Source organism: Phodopus roborovskii, unplaced genomic scaffold (genome assembly GCF_943737965.1).
Source record: "Phodopus roborovskii unplaced genomic scaffold, PHOROB, whole genome shotgun sequence".
NCBI lineage: Eukaryota > Metazoa > Chordata > Mammalia > Rodentia > Cricetidae > Phodopus > Phodopus roborovskii.
In genome coordinates, this window is record NW_026125391.1 from 21,981,557 (window position 1) to 22,006,152 (window position 24,596).

At 41.6% G+C, this 24,596-nt stretch overlaps 1 protein-coding gene across 3 annotated transcripts in view; it reads right to left on the reverse strand.

Annotated features, from left to right (window-relative positions):
- Srbd1 (S1 RNA binding domain 1) overlaps positions 1-23,752 on the reverse strand; it is a 161,949-nt gene extending 138,197 nt beyond the window's left edge. For 2 of the 3 annotated variants that reach the window (XM_051175197.1, XM_051175195.1), the window contains exons 1-7: positions 23,633-23,752; positions 16,929-17,008; positions 14,721-14,901; positions 11,662-12,036; positions 6,526-6,692; positions 4,339-4,456; positions 3,114-3,252 (exon numbers count right to left, since the gene is read on the reverse strand). In XM_051175197.1, coding sequence (XP_051031154.1) covers positions 3,114-3,252; positions 4,339-4,456; positions 6,526-6,692; positions 11,662-12,036; positions 14,721-14,901; positions 16,929-17,008 — 1,060 coding nt within the window. In that variant the 5' untranslated portion in view covers positions 23,633-23,752. Of the gene's footprint in view, positions 1-3,113; positions 3,253-4,338; positions 4,457-6,525; positions 6,693-11,661; positions 12,037-14,720; positions 14,902-16,928; positions 17,009-23,397; positions 23,484-23,632 lie in introns of those variants that run through there. The other variant, XM_051175196.1, reaches the window with a different exon arrangement.
- Positions 23,753-24,596: the final 844 nt, after the last annotated feature.

The following is a 24,596-nucleotide window of genomic DNA, read 5'->3' on the forward strand; positions in this document are numbered from 1 at the left end:
AAAAAACACTAATCAAATTGAGAATGATCATGTATATGTGTAGAGCACAGAGTGAGGGGGAGTGAGAAGGCAGAAACAAAACTTCAAAAGCAGCATGTGGTGTTTTGAAAGAGAATGCCCCCCCCCACACCCCAGGCTCGGCCATTTGAACCCTTGGTCCCAAATCAGCAGCCTTGCTGGAGAAGTACTCACTGGGACGGGCCTTGAGTGTTTAAAGCCTCGCTCGCCCTACACTCAGTTTGCTCTGTGCGCCATTCACACTTGTGGCTGTGGTTGTGCTTCATTCCCAGCTTACTGCTCCTGCAGCCATGGCTGTTGCCATAATGGACTCTTATCCCTTTGGAACTGTAAGCTGAAGTAAACTCTTTTTTCCCAGAAGTTGCTTTTGATATGGCGTAAGTCCTAACACACAGTATATAGGAACTAGTTATAATTCTTTGTATGTGAGATTAAAATAAATCCAAGAGACAGTTCTTCCCTACTGTGTCTGTAAGATCCAGAGTGATGATGCTGGCCCTGAGCCAGCAATATGATAAGAAGTGTCACTACCCAGAGTCAATGATAACGTATCCCGTATATTGCCATATGTGACAATCAAAAGGGATATGGGTCAGGATTTATACTTACACCATAGAATAGTGCTGCTCTTAACTCAGCCCGAGAAGCATCTTTGCAGTGGACTGAAGCTCACAGAGACTCCTAACTCATCAAAGTGTTGAGAGTACATGACTGTGGAGTGTTTCCCCTTAAATGGACCCTATATATCTACCTCACAAATGTCAGAGAACAGGAAAGGGGGCAGAGAGGGAAGAGTGCTGTGAAATGCTGTCTAGGACAGGACATGGCCTCGGCACACATGACCTCACTGCAGTTATGGAAATCTGCACATGGCCAAACCAAGGCCAGTCAATATTCCAGCAGGCAGCAGCAGTGAACACAGTGAGTTACACAACAAAACAAAAACAACAACAAAGTACCAAACCAAACCAAAAGGTGGGGACAAGAGGGATGAAGGTGGGATGAGCACATGTTGAGGGGTTCCCAGTGGAAGGAGGAGGGGGAGTTGCGGTGGATATGATCACTGTCTATATGGATGGACCTATCAACGAACAAAAGCATTTTTTTTTAAAAGAGAGATGGTTATCACAGGCCTGTTTGGTAGGAATGCAGTATACCTGGGAAGCAAGGACACCACCGAACCAAAGACGATAGGAAACAGAAGGCAAAGAATCAGTCACAAGGAACAACAGGCAGCAAATGTCTCCATGGCAGGCAGACTGTCCCCACCCACCACAGTGAAGCTCAAGACTTGGCTACTCAAGCTTGGTTATCATTAAAATAGGAAATGTTATCAACAAAAGAAAGCCCCGGATCTGTCTGCAGAAGGAAAGGCGTGCACAGGGACCTGGGTCCAGTCCCCAGCACCCTGCCCAGAAATGAATTGGAATTAGACTTTGTGAAATGGTAACTGAATAACACAAAGTATAGCAATTCAAAACTCAAAAAACTAAATGTAAATAAATCATTGAAAATGTAACTATAAATAAGCATTAAAAATTAAACAAATTTAGATTGTACTTCTTTAATCCATCTCTAACTTCAAATAATCCTTTACTGTCCTTTCTCAAACATATTGAAATGCAATGTTTCTGTGAAGAGAGTTTGTACTTTACAGACATATATACTCAATTTTTAAAATCATAAATTCACATCTTCTGGAATATAGCTGATACACTGTACTTCTCTAGAGTCACGTACACGGTATGGATTTTGTTAGCACAGACTGCCCCCTGTTGACGTGTCTATCTCCCAGTTTGAAAAATCAACAGAAAAATCAAAGGGAAACTAGAACTAGCATGGAGAAAGGACAAGTTAGAGTTGGAGTTAACTTCCAGCTGTACGCTAAATAAGTCTGGAAATCTAATGTACAGCATGAGGATTTCACTCATTATATAACATACTATAGTTTGGCTAAGAAAAGGAATTTTAGGTGCTCTTATTACAAAAAGAAGAAAAAAACTAGCTGTGTGAGACGACACACAGTTTTATTTCAGGTCAGTTTTCTTAGAATACAAAAATCACTTAATTCTGCATATATATCAAAACATTATGTGTGTGTGTATGTGTGTGTGTATACATACATACATACAATTTTATACATATATGTATATATCTTAATACAAATAATTACTTAAACATAAAAGAATCAATGTTTTTTGAGAAATCTGTAACTTCAGTTTGAAGATGAGGCAAGAAAACTGCAAATTCAAGTACAGACTGAATAGTCAAGCTCCAAAGAACAACAACAATCTTTTAAATCTTTCTTTTGCGACCTGTCTCATTCTCTCTCACCAGCAAAGAAAACAGATCTTTTAAAAAGTCCCCTTTTTATTTAGAAACAGAAACATAAGAGCAGGTTCCAATTTGTACTTGGTGCATGCCACAAGTGTTAATTCTTTTTGAAGAGGAGATCTAAGTTACATGATTTTAAAAAAAAAAAAAAAAAAAAAAAAATCAGAAATAAAACAAAAGCTTTGAAAGATAACAGGAGAATCTTAATAATCTTGGGATAGGGAAGGATTTCAATTAAAAGTAAATCAGTTAGTTATCTTAAAAGATTTTAAAAAATTAATAACAAAACCAGGACCTATTTACCAAAGATTGCATTCAGAAAGACCAAGGAGGGGCTGGAGAGATGGCTCAGTGGTTAAGAGCATTGTTCTCCCAGAAGTACTGAGTTCAGTTCACAGCACCCACATGGAAGTTCACTACTGCCTGATGCCCTCGTCTGGTGTGCAGTGTTCATGCAGACAAAGTACCCATATACATAAATAAATAAATCTTTAAAAGGAGGAGGAGGACCAAGAGGACATGTGTGTTGTGAGGATACACTTGTAAATGAAGGAAGGAAAGTGGCAGGGGCATGACAGGCAAATGACTAGCGTGCAGAGGTCATCAGAAGAAAAGGCCAGCCAGGCCCTGTGAGAAGCACCTGCTCTTACCTGCTATTAGTAGACAGTCGTACAGTCATTAGTGAAAACATGTTTAATGTAAATATTTGCATTCTATAAGCTAAGCAGCTGCAGGGCTGACATCTTACAGGAAGCCAGTACCTTTAACACCAGGTCTGACGTAAGACAACAGGTTGAGCTGCCCCGGGTTTTCCAGCAGTGTCCATGCTGCTCCTTCTAGTCCCAACTGTTTCGCTCGCTGGGCTTTGGTGCCTTTGCTCCCTGTTTTATATGGAGCAGACTAGGGGAAAAAAGGCAGAGGACATGTCACATGAATCTGCTTTCAAAGCCAAAATTAAAAGGAGGCTACAGGGCTAGAGGACATGCTGAGAATGCCAGAGGCATCCATCTCTCTGGTCTGCCCTCTCCTCTCAGAGATGAACTCATATTAGCTAGCTAAGACCATGGGGGGGGGGGGATTAAGCATCACATCATTATCATGATTTTCTATGTGCTTAATTAGTTCTCTGTTTGGACTTACTAAACCCTCCATCATCTGGGTGATGAGTTTCCCTACACATCACCTCACTCCCAAGCCTTCTTCCTTCTGGTCCACATACCATCACCTCCTCATCTATCACTAAGCTTTCCCTAGCAGACCTAAGGCCTTTTAAGTTTCCCTTCATAGTTCCCAACCCTTCTTTTCTGCCTGTCCTCCAGCTTCTGCCTCCTCACTTGAATTTTCAAGTGACTGTTTCCCCAGTGGTCAGCCCTGACATGCTCAGCCACAACCCTTCCTGAAGTGAATTCTTCCAGGCTCATGGCTTCTAACATAACCCCACCACAGAACCCATGAAACCTATGTACCCTGCCGCCTGTAAACATAAATCATCTCCAGATCACTCATGACCAAGACAATGTAAGTGCTATGTACAGACTTGTTAGATCACATAAAAAGCATGTGATGTGCCTGTTCAGTAAGACAGTGTTCTTCAGATACTTTCCACCCGTGGTTGACTAAGCACACATATGTGAATGAAGCCAACAAGTAACCAAGGTACCAACTGTGCAAACTACAGCTGAAGAATTTATGTCTTGGTCTTCAATTGTGCCATCTCCTTTGCATTCCCTGCTTGTACTCTCTTTCTCCTTCCTTATGTGACTAGCAACTCCTTGAGGGCAAGAACTATTTACTACCGTATGTGTAAACCCAAGTTCCTGATACACACAAAAAGGCATTCAGTCAATGTGCAATGACATAAGGATAAAAACCCTGAGGAATTAAATAACAGAGGCATTAGGTTTTTATGGCGTAGTCTTCCTTAATGATAAAAAGACCCCAAATCATAAACATTCAGGCATCACATTAAAAGATAAAGTTCCTTACCACGTGTTCTAGTTCTTCAAATGTTTTACAGTTCAACAAGGCTTTTAGCAAGCACTCAGACATCTTCCCCTCCTTCTTAATTTTCTGGATTGTACTATGAACCTTCTTTGCAACCGCCCTGAAATTAAAAACTTCCATAACATATACAACCTACATGTCCAACCTTTCTTCTCAAGGCTATCTCACAGTACAGAAAAGGTACAGGGAAAGTTAAAAGAAAAAAACAAAACAAAACTAATACAAAACTGCTTCTTCTTTGACTCAGTTGATAGTAACTTCACCCACAAATACTTTAGTATGCATTTCCAAGAAAGAACAATGTATAAATCATAATAAAACCATCAGTACCAGGTAGTTACACCTGATCTATCACTATGCTCTCCCTAGCAGACCTGAGGCCTTTTCAGGTTTCAGCCACAGTGCTGGGAAGGCATCTGTGGACTGCCACCAGAATACGGGTAGCTTCCAGACATAGTCTCTTTGAGCTGAAGCAATGTTCTGGGCTCTCCAGGCTCCTCAAAGTCTTACACCCAGAAAAGCCTCCTACCAGTTACCCTGTAGTGTCTTCAAGTCTGGGCCACATTCCACTTAAACTCTGAGGCCTCCTGGCAGGAATATCATACAAGTGAGGTTGCTCTTCTCACGATTTCTCATTGAGAGACAAAAGATTTCGGTGAAACCTATTACTAACGGAACTATACCATTTGAAGAAGATGACACATGTGGTTTCTGATATAAGCATGCTCTTTTTCCCTTTGTAACCAACACATGTTTTATGTAGGGACCCTCTGACACCATCTTATCCTCAGTAAACTTCAGATGAATCACTGATTTGTTCATGTCACTATAGACTTATGGTTTCTTATTTTTTACTTAGTGGTTATAATTCACCATTGTGACATATTTACAACTCAGATTATCACTGGCTTGGCCAGAATTAACTCTTTCAAGCTAACTGCTATACACTTTTGACTTGACCCTCTTACTCTCCACCACAAGATACCCCAGACTCATCTTTTACTTTCCCTCCTGAGCACTGAAATTATAAGAACACCACTTGGACATCTGACTATGTGGACTATTAAATGCATTCACTGGTACTGGAGCAATGCTGCTCAGGAGGGGCACACTTACTGAGCCCTAAATACCATTCTCCCCTGACACAGAACCGGGATTTCATGGAGAGGAGCTGATTCTAGAAATAGGTACGGATGAATCAATATACAGATGGACAAAGTGGAAGGGCAGGCCCAGCAGTTCCTCTAATTTTCAATAATTTTTTTAAATTGTGAATGTGTAATCCGGCTGTATATGTCATACTCACCATCTTATTTCATTGCCTACTCTTACAGAATCTGCCCATCAGTGGTACACTGGGAGCATGAAGGAACTGATTATAATATGTATACATTAACCCAAGGCTCTTGACTTCAAGTTCCTGCTGCCTTGATTTCCCTTCAGTGATGGGTTGCAACCTGGAACTGTGAGCAAAACAAGTCTTTTCTCTCATAAGCTGCTTTTGTTGGAGTATTTATCTCAGCAATAGAAGAAGAAACCAAGATAATACCTGCTCCTAAAAATTCACTGGCAGCACTGTAGAGTACCATTTCCCTTCATGATCACATGGCTGACTGGGAGTGCCATTATAAGAGTCACTATAGCATCTTGCCAGCCCAGGATAAAAAATAAAATAAAATTCAAAATATTCAAAGTAGAGTTTCTATTAAATGCTTATGGTTTTGACCATCATGAAGTTGTGAAATTAAGTCACTCTATTGTAGGTTAAAGACCATCAATACTGGCAAGAACTCCCCATTGGGAGACTGTGAACTAGCAAAAGGACAGTGTCATGCAAGCTGTTAAAGATTTAGAACAGCATTTTTAGTTTGCTATCAGCAGTCCTGATTCTGCTTTATAGCCAATCATTTCAATTAAAAAAAAAAAAAAGATGATCAAGTCCCATGTAGCCACTCCCAAACTATGCATGTAGCACAGAGATTCTATGATCTAACTGAGAAAAACAGATCTGACCTCCTCTGGCAAAAGAGTGCTGCACTTAGATCACAACAATTAATAAAAACAGAGCACTAGGATCTCCAAACAGTAACTCGCTTCCTCTCGTTTCCCCTCATGTGCTCAGATCCTCTGTCTCCTACATGAGATCCACCCCTCCCTTGGGTTTCTTACCGTAGCTCGTCTAGGGTTTGTCGAACTTCTCTCAAGGAATCAGCATCGAGGTTGTTAATGAGCTCTTTCCGATAGCGTATGATGAAGGGAATTGTGTTGTCGTCATTAAAAAGGCGTATGATGTTGGCACAAACCCAAAGTTCAATACTTGTTCTCTCTGATAAAACCTGCAGAGGAAGAGAAACCGTGGTTCAAATACTAAGACCTGTAATCCCAATACTTGGAATTCAAACTAAAAAAGTCACCTCCAAATCTTAAGTCTGATTCATTGTAAGAACCAGTCAACTCCAGGAGGATATGAAGTTAACACCCTCTCCAAAATCATCATCACCATCTGATGAACAAAATCAGGCCAAAATGTGATAGAACTGTTCTCAAAACAGCAGATGCAGGAATGGCTGTGCCTCAGAGACAATAAAGATGCCTCACTTTTTGGGCCTCTTAAGTGCTGGGCCCACATCTTAGCAGTCGCTAAAGGACGGCTGTCAAATCTCTGGCAAGGACACCAAGTCCACATCTCCAGGCTTGGCCCTTCTTCACACCGCCACCAGACCGAGACCATAGCCAATTACTTAAGGCAGGTGGTCTCCCAGGGACTAATGGGTATCTCAGCCCTGCATGTGTAAAGTGATCCTCCCCTCAAACACACACCCTCACTTTTCCTCACATGCTGTCTATTCAAACAGTAATTCAAGCCAGAAAAGTCATCCCCCTCCAGATCTTCAGTCAGATTCATTATAAGAACCAGTCAACTGCAGTCACAGAATATTTCTTTATTCTCTTCATTCCCCCCTCTCCCCCCACAGCACAGCCTACATCACTGAGATGGCCTTTAACCACTCTCCCTGCAGGCACTCCAGTCTCATCTATTCCTAGTTCTGTATGAAAACTCCTTTCAAAGAGTATACTAGGTCACAGTGTTTAACTGGTCAGAACCATCACTGACGTACCAAGCCCAGACTCTACTGTTGGACAGTTAAATGGGAATTAGTAGTTTCAGAAGCTACTAAGGACAGACCCTTCCCTCACGGTTGGCTTTGGACCCAACTCCCATTTACCTGGTAATCACAACTTTCCTTCTTTAGGGATCCTGGCCAAAAAACAAAACAAAACAAACAAACAAACAAAAAAAAAACAAAAACAAAAAACAAAAAGAAGGAAGGCCTCTGGTCCTGAGAGATACAATATTCTGATGTGCCCTAAAGATTAGGCCATTACATTCCGTTGTTTCTCCCATGAAGCTAATCTCAGCTGGCCCTATCAATCATCTGGTGGGAATCTATTCCCCAAACCCCAGAGAAGATGATTTCCCTGAAAACACAGAAAGAGGTGGGGAGAAAACTATTTCCTTCTCAAAAGCCCCACCCTGACAAACTGCCAGACTGTCAGTGTTGAGCATTTTCTGAGTTCTAAAAAGCATTTCTTTCTATGTCTTTTTCTAAAAGCCTAAGCATGACTACCCATTCGAAGCATGTTTCCTTGACAGACTTGGCTTTTCTCACTTATTCTCTGAAGCTCACCACACCCTTCAGCTACAAGCTGCTTGCCAACCTTCATTGTTGAACATGATGGTTTTTTTAGACCTTAACTAAAAAGGCATCTTGGGCCCAAGATGCCTTTTTAGTTAGGCTAATCCAGTGACAATCAAAACATTAAAAACAAAAAGAAGGTCCTAGGTGTTGCCAGGTATTTGTTAATGCTGCATGAAGATGCGCCTATACTTTGCCTCACCTAACTGTTTTAATAAAAACCTGAATGACCAATAGCTAGGCAGGAGAAGCTAGGTGGGACTTCCAATAGTGAGAGGAACTCAGGGGATGAATCTAGGCATGAGGATTTTTCCAGACACAGAGGGGGTTGGTCGTACAGAATGGAGGAGAGGTAAAGAGCCATGTGGCAGCAAAATGTAGGTTAATAGAAATGAGTTAATTTCAGTTTTAAGAGATATTTGGGAAAAAGTCTAAGTTATGGCCAAACTTCCATAGTTAATAAAATAAGCAGTCTCCATGTCATTATTTGGGTACTGGAGGTTCAAAGAACCCTGACAAAAAAATACCTGTTATATTACCCAGGACTGAAAAACAGCTCAGTGGCAAAGTATACTTAGTCTACATAAGACCCTGGATATAATTCTCAGCATCACAAAAATAAATAAATAAATAAATAAATAAATAAATTAATTAATTAATTAATTAATTAATTAATTAAAAAACAATCCTTTTTCCAAAAAGCTAACTGGGAAAGAAGCCAGGCAGCACCTGACCTCTCATTGCTCCAGTTTAGCTGCTGAGCCAACTTACATTTGCTATACTTGTGAGCCCAGAGGCTCTGTGAACTACAGCAGTAGTTCAGGCTGTAGTCCTCAAAGCAACAGCATAAACGTCACCTGTGACCTTGCTGAAATGCAAATTTAGGTCCCACCTAAAATACACTGAATCAGACACTCTAGGGTAAGCCCTGACCATCCTGTGTCTTAGACAAATGAGGCAAACAACAACAGCAAAGCAGAGAGCAGCCCTGTGGGATGTGGAAAGGCAGAGCAGCGAACTGCAGTCTTTACTTTTAAAGTACTTGAATCAGTTACTTCTTTACGTATGTACTTACTTGTTTCCTTAAGTAAAGTGGAGATGCATTTATTAAGGAAAAGTCAGAAGGAACTGGGGGAGGGGGACCTTAACTACTTTACTATTGGCTCTTACTTTGTGACTGCTGCTCGATGCTGACACCTCTATAAGGCTTACCATGATCTAAATGCTTACACATTCAGCATTAACTCACTTACAGTACATAAGAGAGACTAATATTCTCATGTTATACACACAAAAACTTGAGCCCAAGAAGTAAATTGCCCCAAGTGCCACTAGCCATATTCCTTTTCAAAAATTCAATTTATATGCAAAGCAAAGGATTTATCAGCAAAAGTACAAAAGACTTAAATTGTGTCTGCTTTCCTGAGTACTGGAGCAGGTTGCCTGTACACTGCCCTCTAGCTGTGGAAATGCCTTTTCTCCAAGAATTCCAAGAGCACTCACTAAAGGGGAAAGGCCCATCTTCTCAGTTAAAAAGAGAACATCTAGGCATCAGCAAATCCACTACAACTTTAATCACCCAGCAACATCTGCACTTTAGAAGAGTTAACATCAAATTCAATGCCTCACTAATGAGTAAAAGTGAAAGAGTTTTCTATTCAGAATCATTCCCAAGCCAGCAACTTGAACAGCTCCTTTCTGGAAAGCTGCTGATTCCTACTGTTCACCACCTTACCCAGAGAGCTGGTTATGTCACTGTGTCACAGATGCTTATTAAAGATGGGAGCAGGGGCACCTAATATGCACTGCCAGAAGTCAGAAAAGAGGTTACAGGAGAGGAAGGGGGAAATTGAAGAGAGGTATGAATGGGGATTCTGTTAATTACAGCCTGAAAGTAGCTTGGTTATACTTTGGGACATCCTGGACAACCTCATATAGGTATGGAATAAATCAGAGTGTGTTGATGTTAAAGCCTATAATAAGTACGATCAACTAGTTTATAATAGGAAAAAACAAAAAACAAACAAACAAACAAAAACCACTATTTTAATCTCTCCCAGAGCAAATGGCTACATCTGCTACCAAGAACTACTGCACCTGTAATTAATGCAGAAAATGGCAGTGAGGTTGCCAGCGCAGAGACACTAGCTTCTCTTTTCATGCCCTTCCCTACTTTTGTCTCTGTCTTCAGGTACATCACCTCTTAGCATCTCTTGAAACAAAGGGAAAAGAGCTAGCACAAGGGGGTTGCTTGCTTTTCTACCTAATTAAGACAATGTTACTTAGATCTACAGAGCTGTTGCACCTGCCTCAGCTCACTCTCAAAACGAAGAAACTTTATCACAGCAGCAACTGTAGCACAGTTTAACAATTCCAACATCTGATTGTGCTGGGCAAGGTTTTCAATTCCTGTAAACACAGGTGTATGGCACATAAGGAGCTTCAACAAAAACAAATTTCCCAAGGCAACCACATATTCACAAATTCACTAAAGTCTAAACACTAATCAAATGTAGGCTATGCGCTTTGGCTCCTCACACAAAGATCCCTGAGAAGCCAGTGGGGTTTCCAGGGTTAAGACACACCCCTCAAAGGAAGAACAGAAGACCAAGGCAAGGTGGTGAACAGGGCCACAGGAAACAGCACTCAAATGGGAGTAACAAATGACCCTGCCAAAGTGTTCAATTAGTAATAATAGTAACCTCTCCCTTCTGGACAAGGCACTATTCAGGTTCTGCCCCTCAAACTTGGATATATATTTTACAGAAGAAAGACATTTCTTTCAGTCTGATCTTCATGTAAATATTCAGACACCGCCCCCTAACACACACAGCTGACTCTACTCGTATTACCCACTCCCCTTCTCACTTCCATGCTCTTCAACACCTGTACTAGTCTCCTATACATTTCAAAGAAGCAATAGAGCAACAGACAAAACTATTTTTTCTGTCTCACAAAGATTTGTTTGGTTGCTTTTTTTTTTTTTTTTTTGGTGTGGGGAGCTGAGATTTACAAAACATAGAAGGAGGAGAATCACCCTCATCTACCGTGCCTCGGGCACAGAATGGGTTGGATGGAGCACACAAGGTTAAAATTCACTGCTCCTGAGCCTCCCTTCTAGTCCACTCTATCATCCCCCAAAGCAGCTAAAAAGGAAGTGGAGGGGCAGAGAGGAAAGGCAAGAAAACCTGGGAGAAACCCTCAAGTTAGAACTCTTAAAGAACCTCAAATACTGGACACATGAAGAGCCAAAGACCTAATCGCATATACTGCTTCTATGGAGAAACACAATCCAAACTCAGCGCAAACATTTAGCAATGAGCCTTCGAGGCCTCCATCTGTTGGTGTGAAATACCTGCACCATTATGTGCAAGAACGTACCAGAGCAACCACCTTTCTTGACTGAAGCAGTTCTTAGCAAGAGAGCTGCTGCTGATAAGGCAGATTGCCAAACAGGATAGCCAAGAGTAGAAACAGTAGCCAGAGCTTGAGTGCAGAAATCACTAACATAGAAAAAGCGAATTCAAAACTGCCAGCACTTCCCTCAGTGAGCAGTCTGTGTGCCAGTCCAGGACTCAGCACACAAGTGACACAGGGCTGCACTTACCTGCACTATGTCCCAGTTCATTCCCACCTCCTCGTCCATGCTGCTGGAGCCTTCCGGAAACTTGACAGGCCTCCCCTGGGGACACGCTTCAGTCTTCATCCTTTTTAGAGGGGACTGATCAAATGTGAAGTCCTCCTCACTCTCTTCCTTCTTACACATGCCTTGCCATGTGGTGCTTGTTGATGGTGTCTCCATGTTGCTATCCCCACTCTCTAAGGGGCTGGCTTGGCTGGTTTCTTCGTCGACTTGCAACTTTTTTTTGGCCCTCTGAGCTGAGTTTTTTTGTTTTCTCACTGCAGTTTTCAGGGTCTTTGTCCTACGCAATTTGTGATTTTTCTCTTCCAAATTGGCATCGACAATAGCTACAGGGCTATTCTATGAAATCACAAAAAGAAAGCATGAGAATTATAAGACTGGAAACCAACTGCCCTGAAATATTGCTCAGAAGTGAAAAGGAACAAATTATCAATACATGTAACAACAGCTTCAGTGAATCTCAAGGGAACTATGTTCAGTTGGGGAAAACTCCATCCCAAAGTTGCATACTTATGTGAGTACATTTATGTAACTTTCCTAAGCAGGGCGGAGCTCACAAGGAGTCAGGGATGAGTTGTGGAAGGCGAACAGTGAAGCGGATGTGAATGGGAGACATGAAGCCTGGGGTGGAAGCACAGGCACACCTTTAATCCCAGCACTCAGGAGGCAGGTAGCTCTCTGAGTTCAAGGCCAGCCTGGTCTATAGAACGAGTTCCAGGACAGCTAGGGCTAAAGAGAGAAACCCTTTCCCAGAAAACAGATGATACATAGACAGATAGATAGGTAGATAAGTAGACAAACAGAGATAGACAGACAGATGAGACAGAGAAAGGGCAACATGAGGATCCTTTCGATGGTTACAGAAACCCACACATGTAATAGAACTATACAGTGATAAATACAAATACCCACATAGAAAACCAGAGAACTCTAAATAAACAGAGGAGTTTTATCAATGTTAACATCCTGATCAGTATATTTTACTATACCAACATAAGACACTTAAAATTTTACCACTGGGGTAAAGGGTACCTTTACCACAAGATAAAGGGTATATGGAATCCCTCCCTGTTGTTCCTTATAATTGCATGTGGATGATTTATAAATAAAGTTTAAATTCATAAAGCAAGTAAATGATAGGTCTACATGTGCCAGAAAACAAGATTAAGTTATAACCATGGGCTGGAATGTGAGCTTGCCTGGCATACATGCCTAACACAGGCCTTTTCAGTCTCCAGCATCTCATAAAAACTAGACATGGTAGCCCATGCTTGTCAGCCCAGACCTTGGGAGGTAAAGGCAAGAAAAGTAGAAGTTCATGGTCACTCTCAGTTGCATGGTTGGCCTAGGCTACATGAGACCTGACTTAGAATAAGTAAATAAACTGACTCGTTTAAATAAATCCAGAAACTGATAAATAAACAACATAATAAAATCAAAGCCAACCATCTAGAGGGTGAATAGCATCCACATGCTTAAGAAATTCAGCTCAGACAGAAAATGTGGAGCTGGAAACAGCAGCAGCAGCAGCCAAAGGCAGGAAGTTGTCTTCTCCTTTTGTTTTGTTTAACATGGGTTTCACACTACAGCCCTGACTGCCCAGAACTCATTGTGGAGCCCAGACTAACTTTGAACTCAGAGCAGTTCTCTTGCCTCGACTTCCCAAGTGCTAGGATAACTGATGTATAATACCAGCATTCTTTTTATTTGAGAGGAGGCTGCCCAGCAGCCTACACAGGTACCCAGGAACAACCTGGACCACCACTGCTCCCTACCAGTGTGTCACATTACCTGACAGCCATCTCAGCATTGGGGAAGGGGGTTGGGGGACAATGATGCAAAGAGCTGTCCTTAAGGAGCTTACATCACTTAAGGACAAAGATGTCACAAACATAACTCACAAGAACATTATTTTTCCAGAACCACTGACAATAAGTACTGAACCACAATAAGGACACCCACTGCCAACCACCGCATGTTTACTTGAAAATCCATAGTAGACAGCTTCTGAGCACTACAGCTGTCCTCAAAACATAATGGATCCAAGCAGAGACACAAAGAGAAAATGACTGAGTCTAAAAGTTGTAGGAGTTAGCATAACTTAAAGAATGTGTCTATCATAAAGGAAGCCGTCAAAGAAACAGTAGGAAAAAACCTATAGAAAAACAAAATATGATAGCTTTCTTCTATCTATAATAAAGCAAAGAGAAAAGTCAACAAACAGATCCTGAGTGTTTCAGTCCCAATGATAAAAGAGCCTGCTGTGAGATGGCTCCTTCAGACTACCTTAACTCCACAAAATTAAATCTGCAAGTGTCACTATGAGGACCAGAGCCAAGACCAAAGGAGGCAATCAGTAAACCCAAATGGGTTTGTCTAATTCCTCTCTTCAGGCCATGCTCATAAGGCAAGTTTCTAACTATTTAATTCTCTTCAGCCTCCAAGGAGAAAGTGCTGCCTATAAGAGTTTCAAGTGCTGTTGATGACTATTTCTAAGTATTAATTATTAAACTAACACTCTGTGTATACACATCACTCTTGCAGGCATGGGTGACATAAAAGTACCCCTGGGAGGTGTATAGGCTTTTGAGCTGCTGACTTAGAAATCCAGTTGCATCACTCACTATCTGTGTTCTAGGAGTAAGTCACTTAACATCTCCTGCCTCAGATTTCTATAAAGCAGGATGGCAATCACTGCCATTCCCAATGGTGAAAAGGGTCAAGCACATCGAGTGACATGGTGAGCGTGCTGCCTGGCTAACAATGTGCACAGGTATTTGCTGACATCACCATCCAAACCAGCACTTCCACACCTAACCCACCTCCTTGGAGAGGACCCTGGAAGTGGCTGAAGATACGGTTGCTGGAATGGTAAGGATTCCTGAGAGTCTGACAGGGGATACCACTGCCCTGAAGTGCTTGTCATTTACATGTTCTGCCCGACTCTGTGTACGGAGAAAGGAACAGTCTCTCCCCATGTGGACAATATGGTGGCCTTCCCCACATCCAGCAATACCACCTACCAGCTCCTCCTTAACAGCCACGTCTTTTGATATGTCATCCTCCTGTGCCATGTTCTTCTTCACCCGCTGCCCCAGCTTTTGTTTGGGTTCCTTGGTGGCAGGCTGCTTACGGTTTCTGGGGGCTTTCTTCTGAGGTTCCCAAATACTATCTTCCTTGTCATCTTCTTCAGAGCCAGATGACCTAGAAGTAAATTGACAGAACTTCCAGGAAAAAAGGAAACCAAATGATAAAGGTCAAAAGACACATATGTTTCTTAAATGATAATTGGAAGCATGTGATAGAAGACGGAGTAATACATGCATAGGTTGTGCACAATTCTTGCCAAGAACTGAGCAGTGATCAGATACCAATGTAGATGTGCCCTCTTCCCAAAAAATCACAAGTCTCCCGCTCTCCCTCCCCAACATGATGAGCATACACACACCACACACACCACACACCACACACACACACACACGCGCGCGCGCACACACACACACACCATGACACAGAAAGTCAACCATTACCTTAAGGCACTTACTGGGTCATGTCACACCATTGTCAATGTTAACCTTTCAATCTTAACAGTGAAAAGCACTTAGGTTCCTAAATGCCAATCAAACCCATTTAGAACATACTAAGTTATTCAAACCAATGAAAGGACTGAGAAATAGCTTTTAAAACACCCCAAACTGCATTTAAAAAGCCATTACAGAGACCATTCAACTAACTATTTTATCGGCCCTTTTTCCTTTCACAGAATAGATCTGTGCCCTGATTAGACTGGGTCAGGCACAGCCAAGCTGCTCTTCTAACCAGGAATCAAATCCACATCAGCAGCAGAGAAAGCACCGTCCTCCACCCATCTGGTTTACTCTGTTTCTCCCCCAAAGAGGTTGGCATAGGTGGGAAGAATGACCTGAGATTAATCAGTGAGGCTTCTTAGTTTCTGAATGGTCTCAGTTCTGCCTGGAGGCAAGAACCTCACTGGATGAATTCTGAGCTGAACTGTGCCCCAAGAAAACATAATGATAGCAGGCCAAGCCACTGATATCATCAAAGAGTTTTTTTCAGAGATCGGTAAGCACCCGGAGACTAAGCAAAACAAAAAACGAATTCACTCAAACAGTACAGTCAAGGGGAACTATCATTTGAAAATCCATGTTCTGCCAGGTAGTCCTCTGAGTACTTGGGGTTCTAAAGACAGGAGGATGACAAGTTCTGACCATGTGTACCCCTACCCTACACACACATACACACTCACACTCACACACACACACACACACACACACACACACACACGGGGGGGGGGCAGGGAGGAAAGAAAAGGGGAGAGGAGAGAAAGAAAAAAAGAAGAAGGAAGAGAGAAGGGGGAGGGGAAAAAAGAAAAGGCAAGGGAAAGACAAAGGAACTTAAGAGTCCCCGGCTACCATCAACCAAACAAGACATCTTCTACCCTACTGTCTACTATCAAGCAGGACTGCTGACTGACCCTATTTCACATGAGTAGTTTGCTAAAAGTACAGGTTTTGGTTTTTTTCTCATTATTACAAAGGAAACCAAAACCAAAATCACTTGTTACAAAGAACAGACTCAAGGCAACTCACTCCTCCATGCCAGGAGAGCTGTGAGCAGGGCCTGGCACTCGCTCGGCCTGTATAACACACTTCTCCTTCACAAACCTCTCCTTAGCCCTCAGATCTGCTTCCATTTCACCTTATTCTATTTTGACCTCACATTAATCACTTGTTTCTTTACAGGTGTCAGAGGCATGTGTTATAAAGTACTCAATGGCAAAGATTCTCAACTGAGGGTAATTTGAAACCCCTGGGACATTTGGCATTATCTAAAGACATTTCTGAATAGCACATCTATTTGGCAGAAGTCACAGATGCCACTAAGCATCCTACAAAGCATCATGTTTTCCCCACAATGAAAGGTGACCCTACACACAGTGGCAATGCTATATAAATTAAGAGCTCTATTCTAAAGCAATGTAAACAACATGCCCTCCTTCAGCCTGGTTCCGGTGTAAATATTATATAATATGTTCAGTTCACTATTTTCTCTCCTGGATCACAACATGAGTTCAACAAATAGCTGTTGTATGTGCAAGGGACAAGGACACACATGTCTTCAACCCAAATGACTTAAGTTTCTAAGTGACAGAGTGCATTACTCCTTAAAATAGTCACCATTCTTGCAACATGTTACACCAATATGCTTACAACTCAGAGAAGAAAGAAAATTCATCTTTGGATTCCACATTCAGGGCCTGTGTTTTTGCTCTTCTTGGCAATGAGGACATCTGGAAGAAATAGAACATGAAGTCAGCATGACATGAAGAGTTTTATCACTTCATTTGACTACCAAATGATTCTCCATTCAAAACTAACACTCCAAAAGCTTTGCTGTCAGAAATGCTACAGAGACGAGAAAAACATATGGTTTATTTCACAAGCTCGAACACTGCCTTCCCATGGGACATAGCCTGCTGCTCAAAAGAGGACCTAGCAGCCTCCCAATGGTCTCAAATACCTTATGAATATTGGGCCATTTTTATTTTTAAAAAAGACAAGATCCTACAGGGTGATAAGTTTTTTTAGCATTAAATGCTTAAGAATTCTGCGAGTATCATTTTATGGGGACACTACCAGTCAACAAATTATAAAGTCATCTATTAAAATATTTATCAAATATAAGAAATATTTTCTCTCTTCTGTATCATCTGGTAATATTAAAGTAGAAATGTCTTCACAAAGTTAGGAATCAAATGATGCCAATATACTAAGTAAGCAGCAAAGTTATTCCTAAAACAAAACAACAGCCTCTTGCAATATAAATGATTAACCATTTTGCCACCAAAAATATTTACCATACTCAAAGGCTTGGTACAAAAAAAAAAAAAAAAGACAAATGATGAAAATGACAAGAATACATTAAGTAAATAAACTTACTTAAACTGATAACATTTTTTTGTCCCCCCAGAAGTGTTTGTCAAACCATAAAACTAGATTGGCATGTTTAGACTCTTTGAGACAAGTCCCTGGACCAGTGGGATATTGTAAGCATCTGGTTTTAACACCACTTGTAAGAGGAGTTAATACCTCAGAAAATGCTACAGGGGTTGTCACAAAAAGGAACATCATTTCCAGCAACTCTATCCAGTCAGTACAGAACAATGAGGCAGACCATGCTAGGAAGAGCAGGGGAAAACAGTCTGACAGTCTGCTTGCAGCAGGTAGGACACTCCCCTCTTCCTTCACTCTCTCTTAGGATTTCTGTGGTAATGGGGATCATCCTACCTCAAATAAGGTAGCTATTATCACAAGGGAGCGGGCAAATAGGATTTCATATGGACATTTCATTGCAATAAAAATACAATGTAAAAGGAAGAGGATTGTATGGAAATGTGTGGCACACCCTTCTTTAATCCTAGCACTAGGGAGGCAGAGACAGGTGGATCTCTAAGAGTTCCAGGCCAGCCTGCTCTACATACTAAGCCTCTATCAACAAATAAATGAGTAAATAAGAGAAAGCTGATGTTTGACAAAGTTGCCAATTCAAACCAGGTCAGGGAAGAATATGCATTCACTAGTCGATGGTCTGAAGGAAAGCAAGTATTTAACTTCCACACCTTCCTCAGGGGCAAAACCATGTTCTTAAGATGTCAAATGATGTAAAAGTTCTACAAAAAGCAAAGGTAACTCTTCAGAATGTTGAATAGCATGAGGAAATGCAGATATCACTAGGTATGTCTCAAAACTCAAACCCAAAAAGATTAACAGATTTTACTACATAAAAATTAAAATTCCGTAACTGGGGCATTTAGACGTTAGTCTTTCCTTTAAAAAAAAAAAAAAAAAAAATTAACTTTTTAAAGTTAGGACAGCAGGAACAAAGGAAGAGAGGACAGATTGCTGAAATCATTAGGACCAAGGGTGAGGTATATGGGACTGGCTATCTTTGTCTGACAAAAGAATCTTCTTCTGTGCCCTGACCCACAAAAAAAGCCTAGAAGTTTATTTCCCAGAATAGAGTCAATAGACTAGAAGACAATGAATGCAGCTGTATACACAAACCATTCCAATTGAATGCTAAAACCCCCAAAAAGTCACCCATAAAGGGTAGGGACAGATATATGTGAGTTGTGAGAGGTCCTAGGTTCGATCACTAGTACCTTATAAACCAGATATGGCAGAACAGCTCTTAGGAGGTGGAGGCAGAGGAATCGGGAGCTTAAAGTTGTTCTCAGCTACACGGTGAGTTCAAAGTGAACCTGGGATACAAGAGACCCTTTTAAAAAAAAAAAAAAAAGAAAAGAAAAGAAAAGAAAAAGAAAAATTAAAACTTAAAAAAAGCCACCAGTTAGATCTTTGTCCTCCATGAAAGACAATGCGAAGACAATTCCCTGCGGAATCTGGTCCCTGCATAAAAATCTAAAGGTGATGGGAAGAAGCAAGATCAAAGGTCAAGATCAGCCTGTGCTACATGGGACCCTGCCTCAAAAATAACAGTGGGAAAACGATCTAACGGTGATAAGTCCCCATCAAGCAACCCTCCCATGCTCCATTCACCCTAGTCATTCTGAGCATTCCAATCTACAACACAGTATTGTGGCCCCAAAACATGAATAGCAAAGCTAACACTTGTTTTTGTTTGTTTGTTTGGATTTTCAAGACAGGGTTTCTCTGTGTAGCTTTGCAGACCAGGCTGGCCTCCAACTCACAGAGCTCTGCCTGCCTCTGCCTCCCAAGTGCTAGAATTAAAGTTGTGCACCACCACCACCTAGCATGAAAAGCTAACACTTTTATTGCAATATAGTAATAACTATTTTGTCTGGTTAGAAGTTGTTAATCTCTTAATGCACTTTATATATAAACTAAGCTTTACCACAGTTATGTATGTATGGGAAGAAACATGGTATATGTACAGTTTGGTACTATTAAACATTTTAGACTTCCATGAGAGGGAGGGGACATGAAAGGGAGAACACCTTAATTCAAAACACAGATATTCACATGCCAAGTCTGTTGCTATCTTTCAGCCTTAACAGGGAGGTATTTAAAATAGGGAAAGACAAATCTTTGGTAGGTCAATGTTCCAGTTTGTTGTCTACCAGTGTTATCAACACCATGACCAAAAGAAATTTGGTGTGGAAAGGATTTATTTCCTCTTACAGGTTATAGTCAGTCCAATAAGGGAAGGCAAGGCAGAAACTCAAGGCAGGAGCTGGATGCTAAAACCACAGAGGAACGATGCTACTGGCTTGTTCCCAGGGTTTCATTCCTCTACCTTCCCTACATAAGCCCAGCTCATGTGCTTAGGGATGGCATTGCCCACAGTGGACTGGCTCTCTTCCACAGTCATGCCTATAGGGCAATTAGATGGAGTTAATTACTCAGCTGAGGTTCCTTCTTCCAAGGTCTGTAAAATTGAGAACCAAGTTTAACCGCCACAGTTAGTATTTAGATTAACCATGGACCTTTAAAGTTTTCCCTAAACACATACTTTGAACCACCTCTTTAATAAGAATCCTACTAGAGTCAATGAAACATGAAAATTAGGCAAGACACAAGCAGCTATTTGCAAACAGGAAAGACAGATGAGATAGGAAAATATATATGAACACAGGCAATTTTAGGCAGATCTATTCTAAAAGTATAAGCAGAAAAAACTAGAAAATATTACTACTTGCATGCAAGTATCCTCTCAGAAATTTGTATACTCCATTCTAAAGACCTGTTTCTCCACCTCCATTCCTTCCATGTCTATTAAAATTTGTTGGGATAACCAAATCTCAGAGATTGATAAATCTGAAAGGCAGATAACACATCACATAACTAGGATACATTCTGAGAAACACATCATTAGGCAATTCTGTCATCTGAGCACTTTCTGTAGTTGTGTATGTTCTGTTGGCATCCATCCCAAACATCACTGATCAGTACAAGCCTATACCTATAGCACCTACTTGTTAAAAATCCTAATTCCTTGATCCCAAAGTTTTAAGATTCAGATTATACATGGAGCTGGGGAGACAGACAGGACTGATCTTAGGAGCTTGCTGGCCATTCAATCTAGCAAAATCATTGAGTTCCAGGCTCAGTGAGAGACCTCGCCTCAAACAATAAGGTGATCAAATGAAGACCTCCTACTCTGATCCCTGTCTATCTCAAGCACATGCACCCACACATGCATGTGCATACGTGCAGCAGAAGCACATATAAAATGATTCAGATTTACACAATGAACTGACTCTGAAACTATTTAGAGGTCTCATAGTTTCCCAAACTTAACACATCCATAAAGGGACTCTTGATAATAACATTCCTCTTCTAAAACCTGTTCCTACCCTTCTTCCCAATCTCAGCATCTATCCAGTTGTTAAGCTAAAATTTTGAAGACTTTTTTTTTATTTTGGTATTTTGAGACAGGGTTTCTCTGTAACTTTGGAGCCTGTCCTGGATCTCGCTCTGTAGACCAGGCTAGCCTAGAACTCACAGAGATCTGCCTGCCTCTGCTTCCTGAGTGCTGGGATTAAAGCCATGTGCCACCACTTCCTGGCTTGGAGAATTTTTTTTAACAGCTTCCCTGAGGAATCTAACACACACAAAGATAACCCTGGTCATGCTTAAAATGTTCAAATCTGCTAAAATTTTGATATATGTACACACATTTTCACAATCAAGATAATGAACACTCATACCCCCCCACCAAAGAGCCACTTAGAAAGTCATCACGAAGAATCCTTTCTTCTCCACCTCCAACAGTCAGTCTATTAGTAAATCACATGAATTCTCCCTCCAAAACATATCTTATTTCATCAGCATCTCCAGAAAGCCCCTAGTCTCTGTCTGTCTTCTATTGCTACAACAGAGGGAGAGACTGGGTAGTTACTTAAGACAAACTTCTGTCTCACAATTCCAGACACTGAAAAACAGGCCTTCTTCCTGCATCACCCCAAAACAGAAGGCATCACATGGCTAAAGAAAAGAAACTTTTGGTTGAGTTTCTCACCTCTGCCTTTTATCCTAGTGTCGTCATGAGGCCCTGACCTCGTGGCCTCATCTAATCCAAATCTCCTTACAAAGGTTCCACCTCCCCATTTATGAATTTGGGGATGACAAGGGGTACAAATCACAGCAATCTCTAGCTCTTAACCAGACCGATGCAGTAACCTCTCAGCTGCCCTCAAGCTCTTCCACTCTTGTCCCAACCACCCATCCTCCCTGAGATCCTTCCTGCAATGCTCTGAAAAACACTCAGTGACTTTCCATCTTGTGCCTCTGCAGAATCAAAACTGAGATGCTCTACAGGGGCTGACACACCCCATTCCTAATCGAATTTACCCCTTCATCTCCCTGCTTGCTTCTAGTCACCTTGGTACAGTCCCCGTACCAGGCACCAGTCTTTCCCACATCTGATTCACTCTACCTTAAGTACTCTAATCCTATTCATATCAAACACCTGGCTTCTTCTCACCCCTTAGATCTCAGAATTCTTTTACCTAAAATGGGCTTTATACCGTTTCCCCCTTCTATCCTGTACGTAGTAGTAAATAAAACAAGCTAAAAGTATAATAAATTCTGTTTTCTGTCTGGTCTCAACTTGGTAAATTCAGGGGAAAAGGAAATGCTTGCTTTACTTCAGTACCCGGGAGCACAAAATTCAATAGCACTGATCTGTAAGTATTCATTGACTAAATGTATACAAATATGGTCTCTACTGAGAAAATAAATACATTTTCTATCACTCTAAGGCAGTGACACATATAACATTCACTGCTGCTTTTAACAGCAGTGAAATTTTATACACACACACACACACACACAAATATATGTGTGTATATATATAGGCTCCTTTTGTGAGATTGGGAATATCCCCTCTGCTGAATTATTTTATCTCTGCAGGGATGAATTATTTTATCTCTGCAGGGATGGATATATTCCAAATTAGAGGTTGCTGTTATTATCACTGAGAAGGTACTATTAACTGGGCAAAGTGAAATAGGAAGAAAAGACTACACACACACACACACACACACACATTTAAAAGGGGAAAGAGCATTTAAACTTCTAGAAGAGAGAACACAAGAGGCATTTTTCCTGAGGGAACCAACAGATGTGCTTCAAATGTTAGCAGACATCCTCAAGTGATTTAAAAAAAAAAAAAAAAAAAAAAAAAAAATCTGCCGGGCGGTCGTGTCACGCACCTTTAAACCCAGTACTGGGAGGCAGAGGCAGGCAGATCTTTGTGAGTTCGAGTCCAGCCTGGTTTACAAGAGCTAGTTCTAGGACAGCCAGGGCTGTTACACAGAGAAAGCCTGACTCAAAAATAAAATAAAATATCCAACAACCAAAACCCTAGCAGGAAAGCTGCAGCTAACCCTGGCGGTGAGAAAGCCCTGCTGCATTATGAATGAGAATCGTGAGACTCAGTAGGATGAAATGGTTTAAAGGTACTGGGCCAACGTCCTAGAATTCGGAGACACAAGTGCCAATACTATTCTCGTTTCTCGAAGCACATATATTAAAGACAAGCTGTCAGGTGGGAAGGCAGAGGAAAGTTGCCTGGAGCTCTCATTCATCCCTGTCCTCAACTGTTCGAGCGCTTCCTATACATACTCAGACACCCACACACACAGGACACGCACACAGATACACACAAAGTTCGCCCTGGCTTTCTCGCTCACACCTGCCATGCGCTAACAGCTGCTGCAATTAATTAAAGGACGCGCTGTGAGATTTTTCCAGGTGTAGATTGTGAGACAGACCGCTGGTGACAAAATATAGCGAATCTTCGCTTTTTTAAAAAATTGTTCTTTCCCAAACGAGCACTCATAACGTTAAGTGGCCCCCAAAATACAGGGGCGCGGACGCACATTCGGGCGAGACCGAAGCATTGCTGCCAGAGCGGACACAAAGCTCACCTTCCGGCGTGGCGAGTCAGTAGACAGGAGTTCTGCTGCAGAATCTTCCGGTTCCCGCCGGAAGTTTTTCAAATGCAGGAAGTCCCGCCTTGCTTTCCCAGAGCGAACTACCGGGGCGGGGAGGGGCGGGGCTGGCCGGCGTGAGCGGCACGTGGGCGGGGCGCCCGGGCGGGGCGGGGCGGGGCGTGCTCAGGACTGCAACTTGAGTCTGCAGGGAATTTGGGTACGCCCTTACCCAAGGGAAGGGAAGGGATGAAGATTTGGAAAATGTGTGCCGGCTTTGCTTCTTTGTTTTCCTTTTTCTGGCCTCTCTTGGACTACTTTACGCATTTTCACCCATCCTTGATTTTTGAGTTTCCTGGGGTTTTTTGTTTGGTTTTGTGGCAGACTCTCTATTAGTCCAGTTCGGTCTAGCGCTCACCACATTGCCCCTGAGGGCCTTGAACACATGCTGCAGTCGTCTTGGCCACAAAGCCCAGCTCATCTTTTTGTTGTTGTTGTTGTTTGTTTGTTTCAGGAATGGTTCTTTTCATTGCATCATTTATTTGTAGTGGAAAATGAAAAGGAGTTAGTCTCTATTGTCACTTTAAAAAGCTAAGTGATGTCCACAGGATGTTTATAACATAGCTCATTATTTTCTAAAATCTGAAATAATGGGTTTTGCAAACACAGTGTGAAATCTCTGAATTTTTCTGCCTTTGGTAAGTCCTCATTCACTCAATGGGGAAATTTACTTTGTGAGAGACATTAGCTGGAGAGTCATCTGCATCTTACTCCGGTCTCAGGCAGTTTGGTGTACTGCGAATTACATCCATTTGGAAGCCGAGCCCTCTTAAAAACTTCATAGAAGATTTGTATAAGTTGCCTTTTGCCTGTGGACCTGTTTCCCCAGACTCCATCTCTATCCAACCTGGCAAGATAACACAGCCCACTGGAAATAATAGTCACTGGATAATTAACTTGA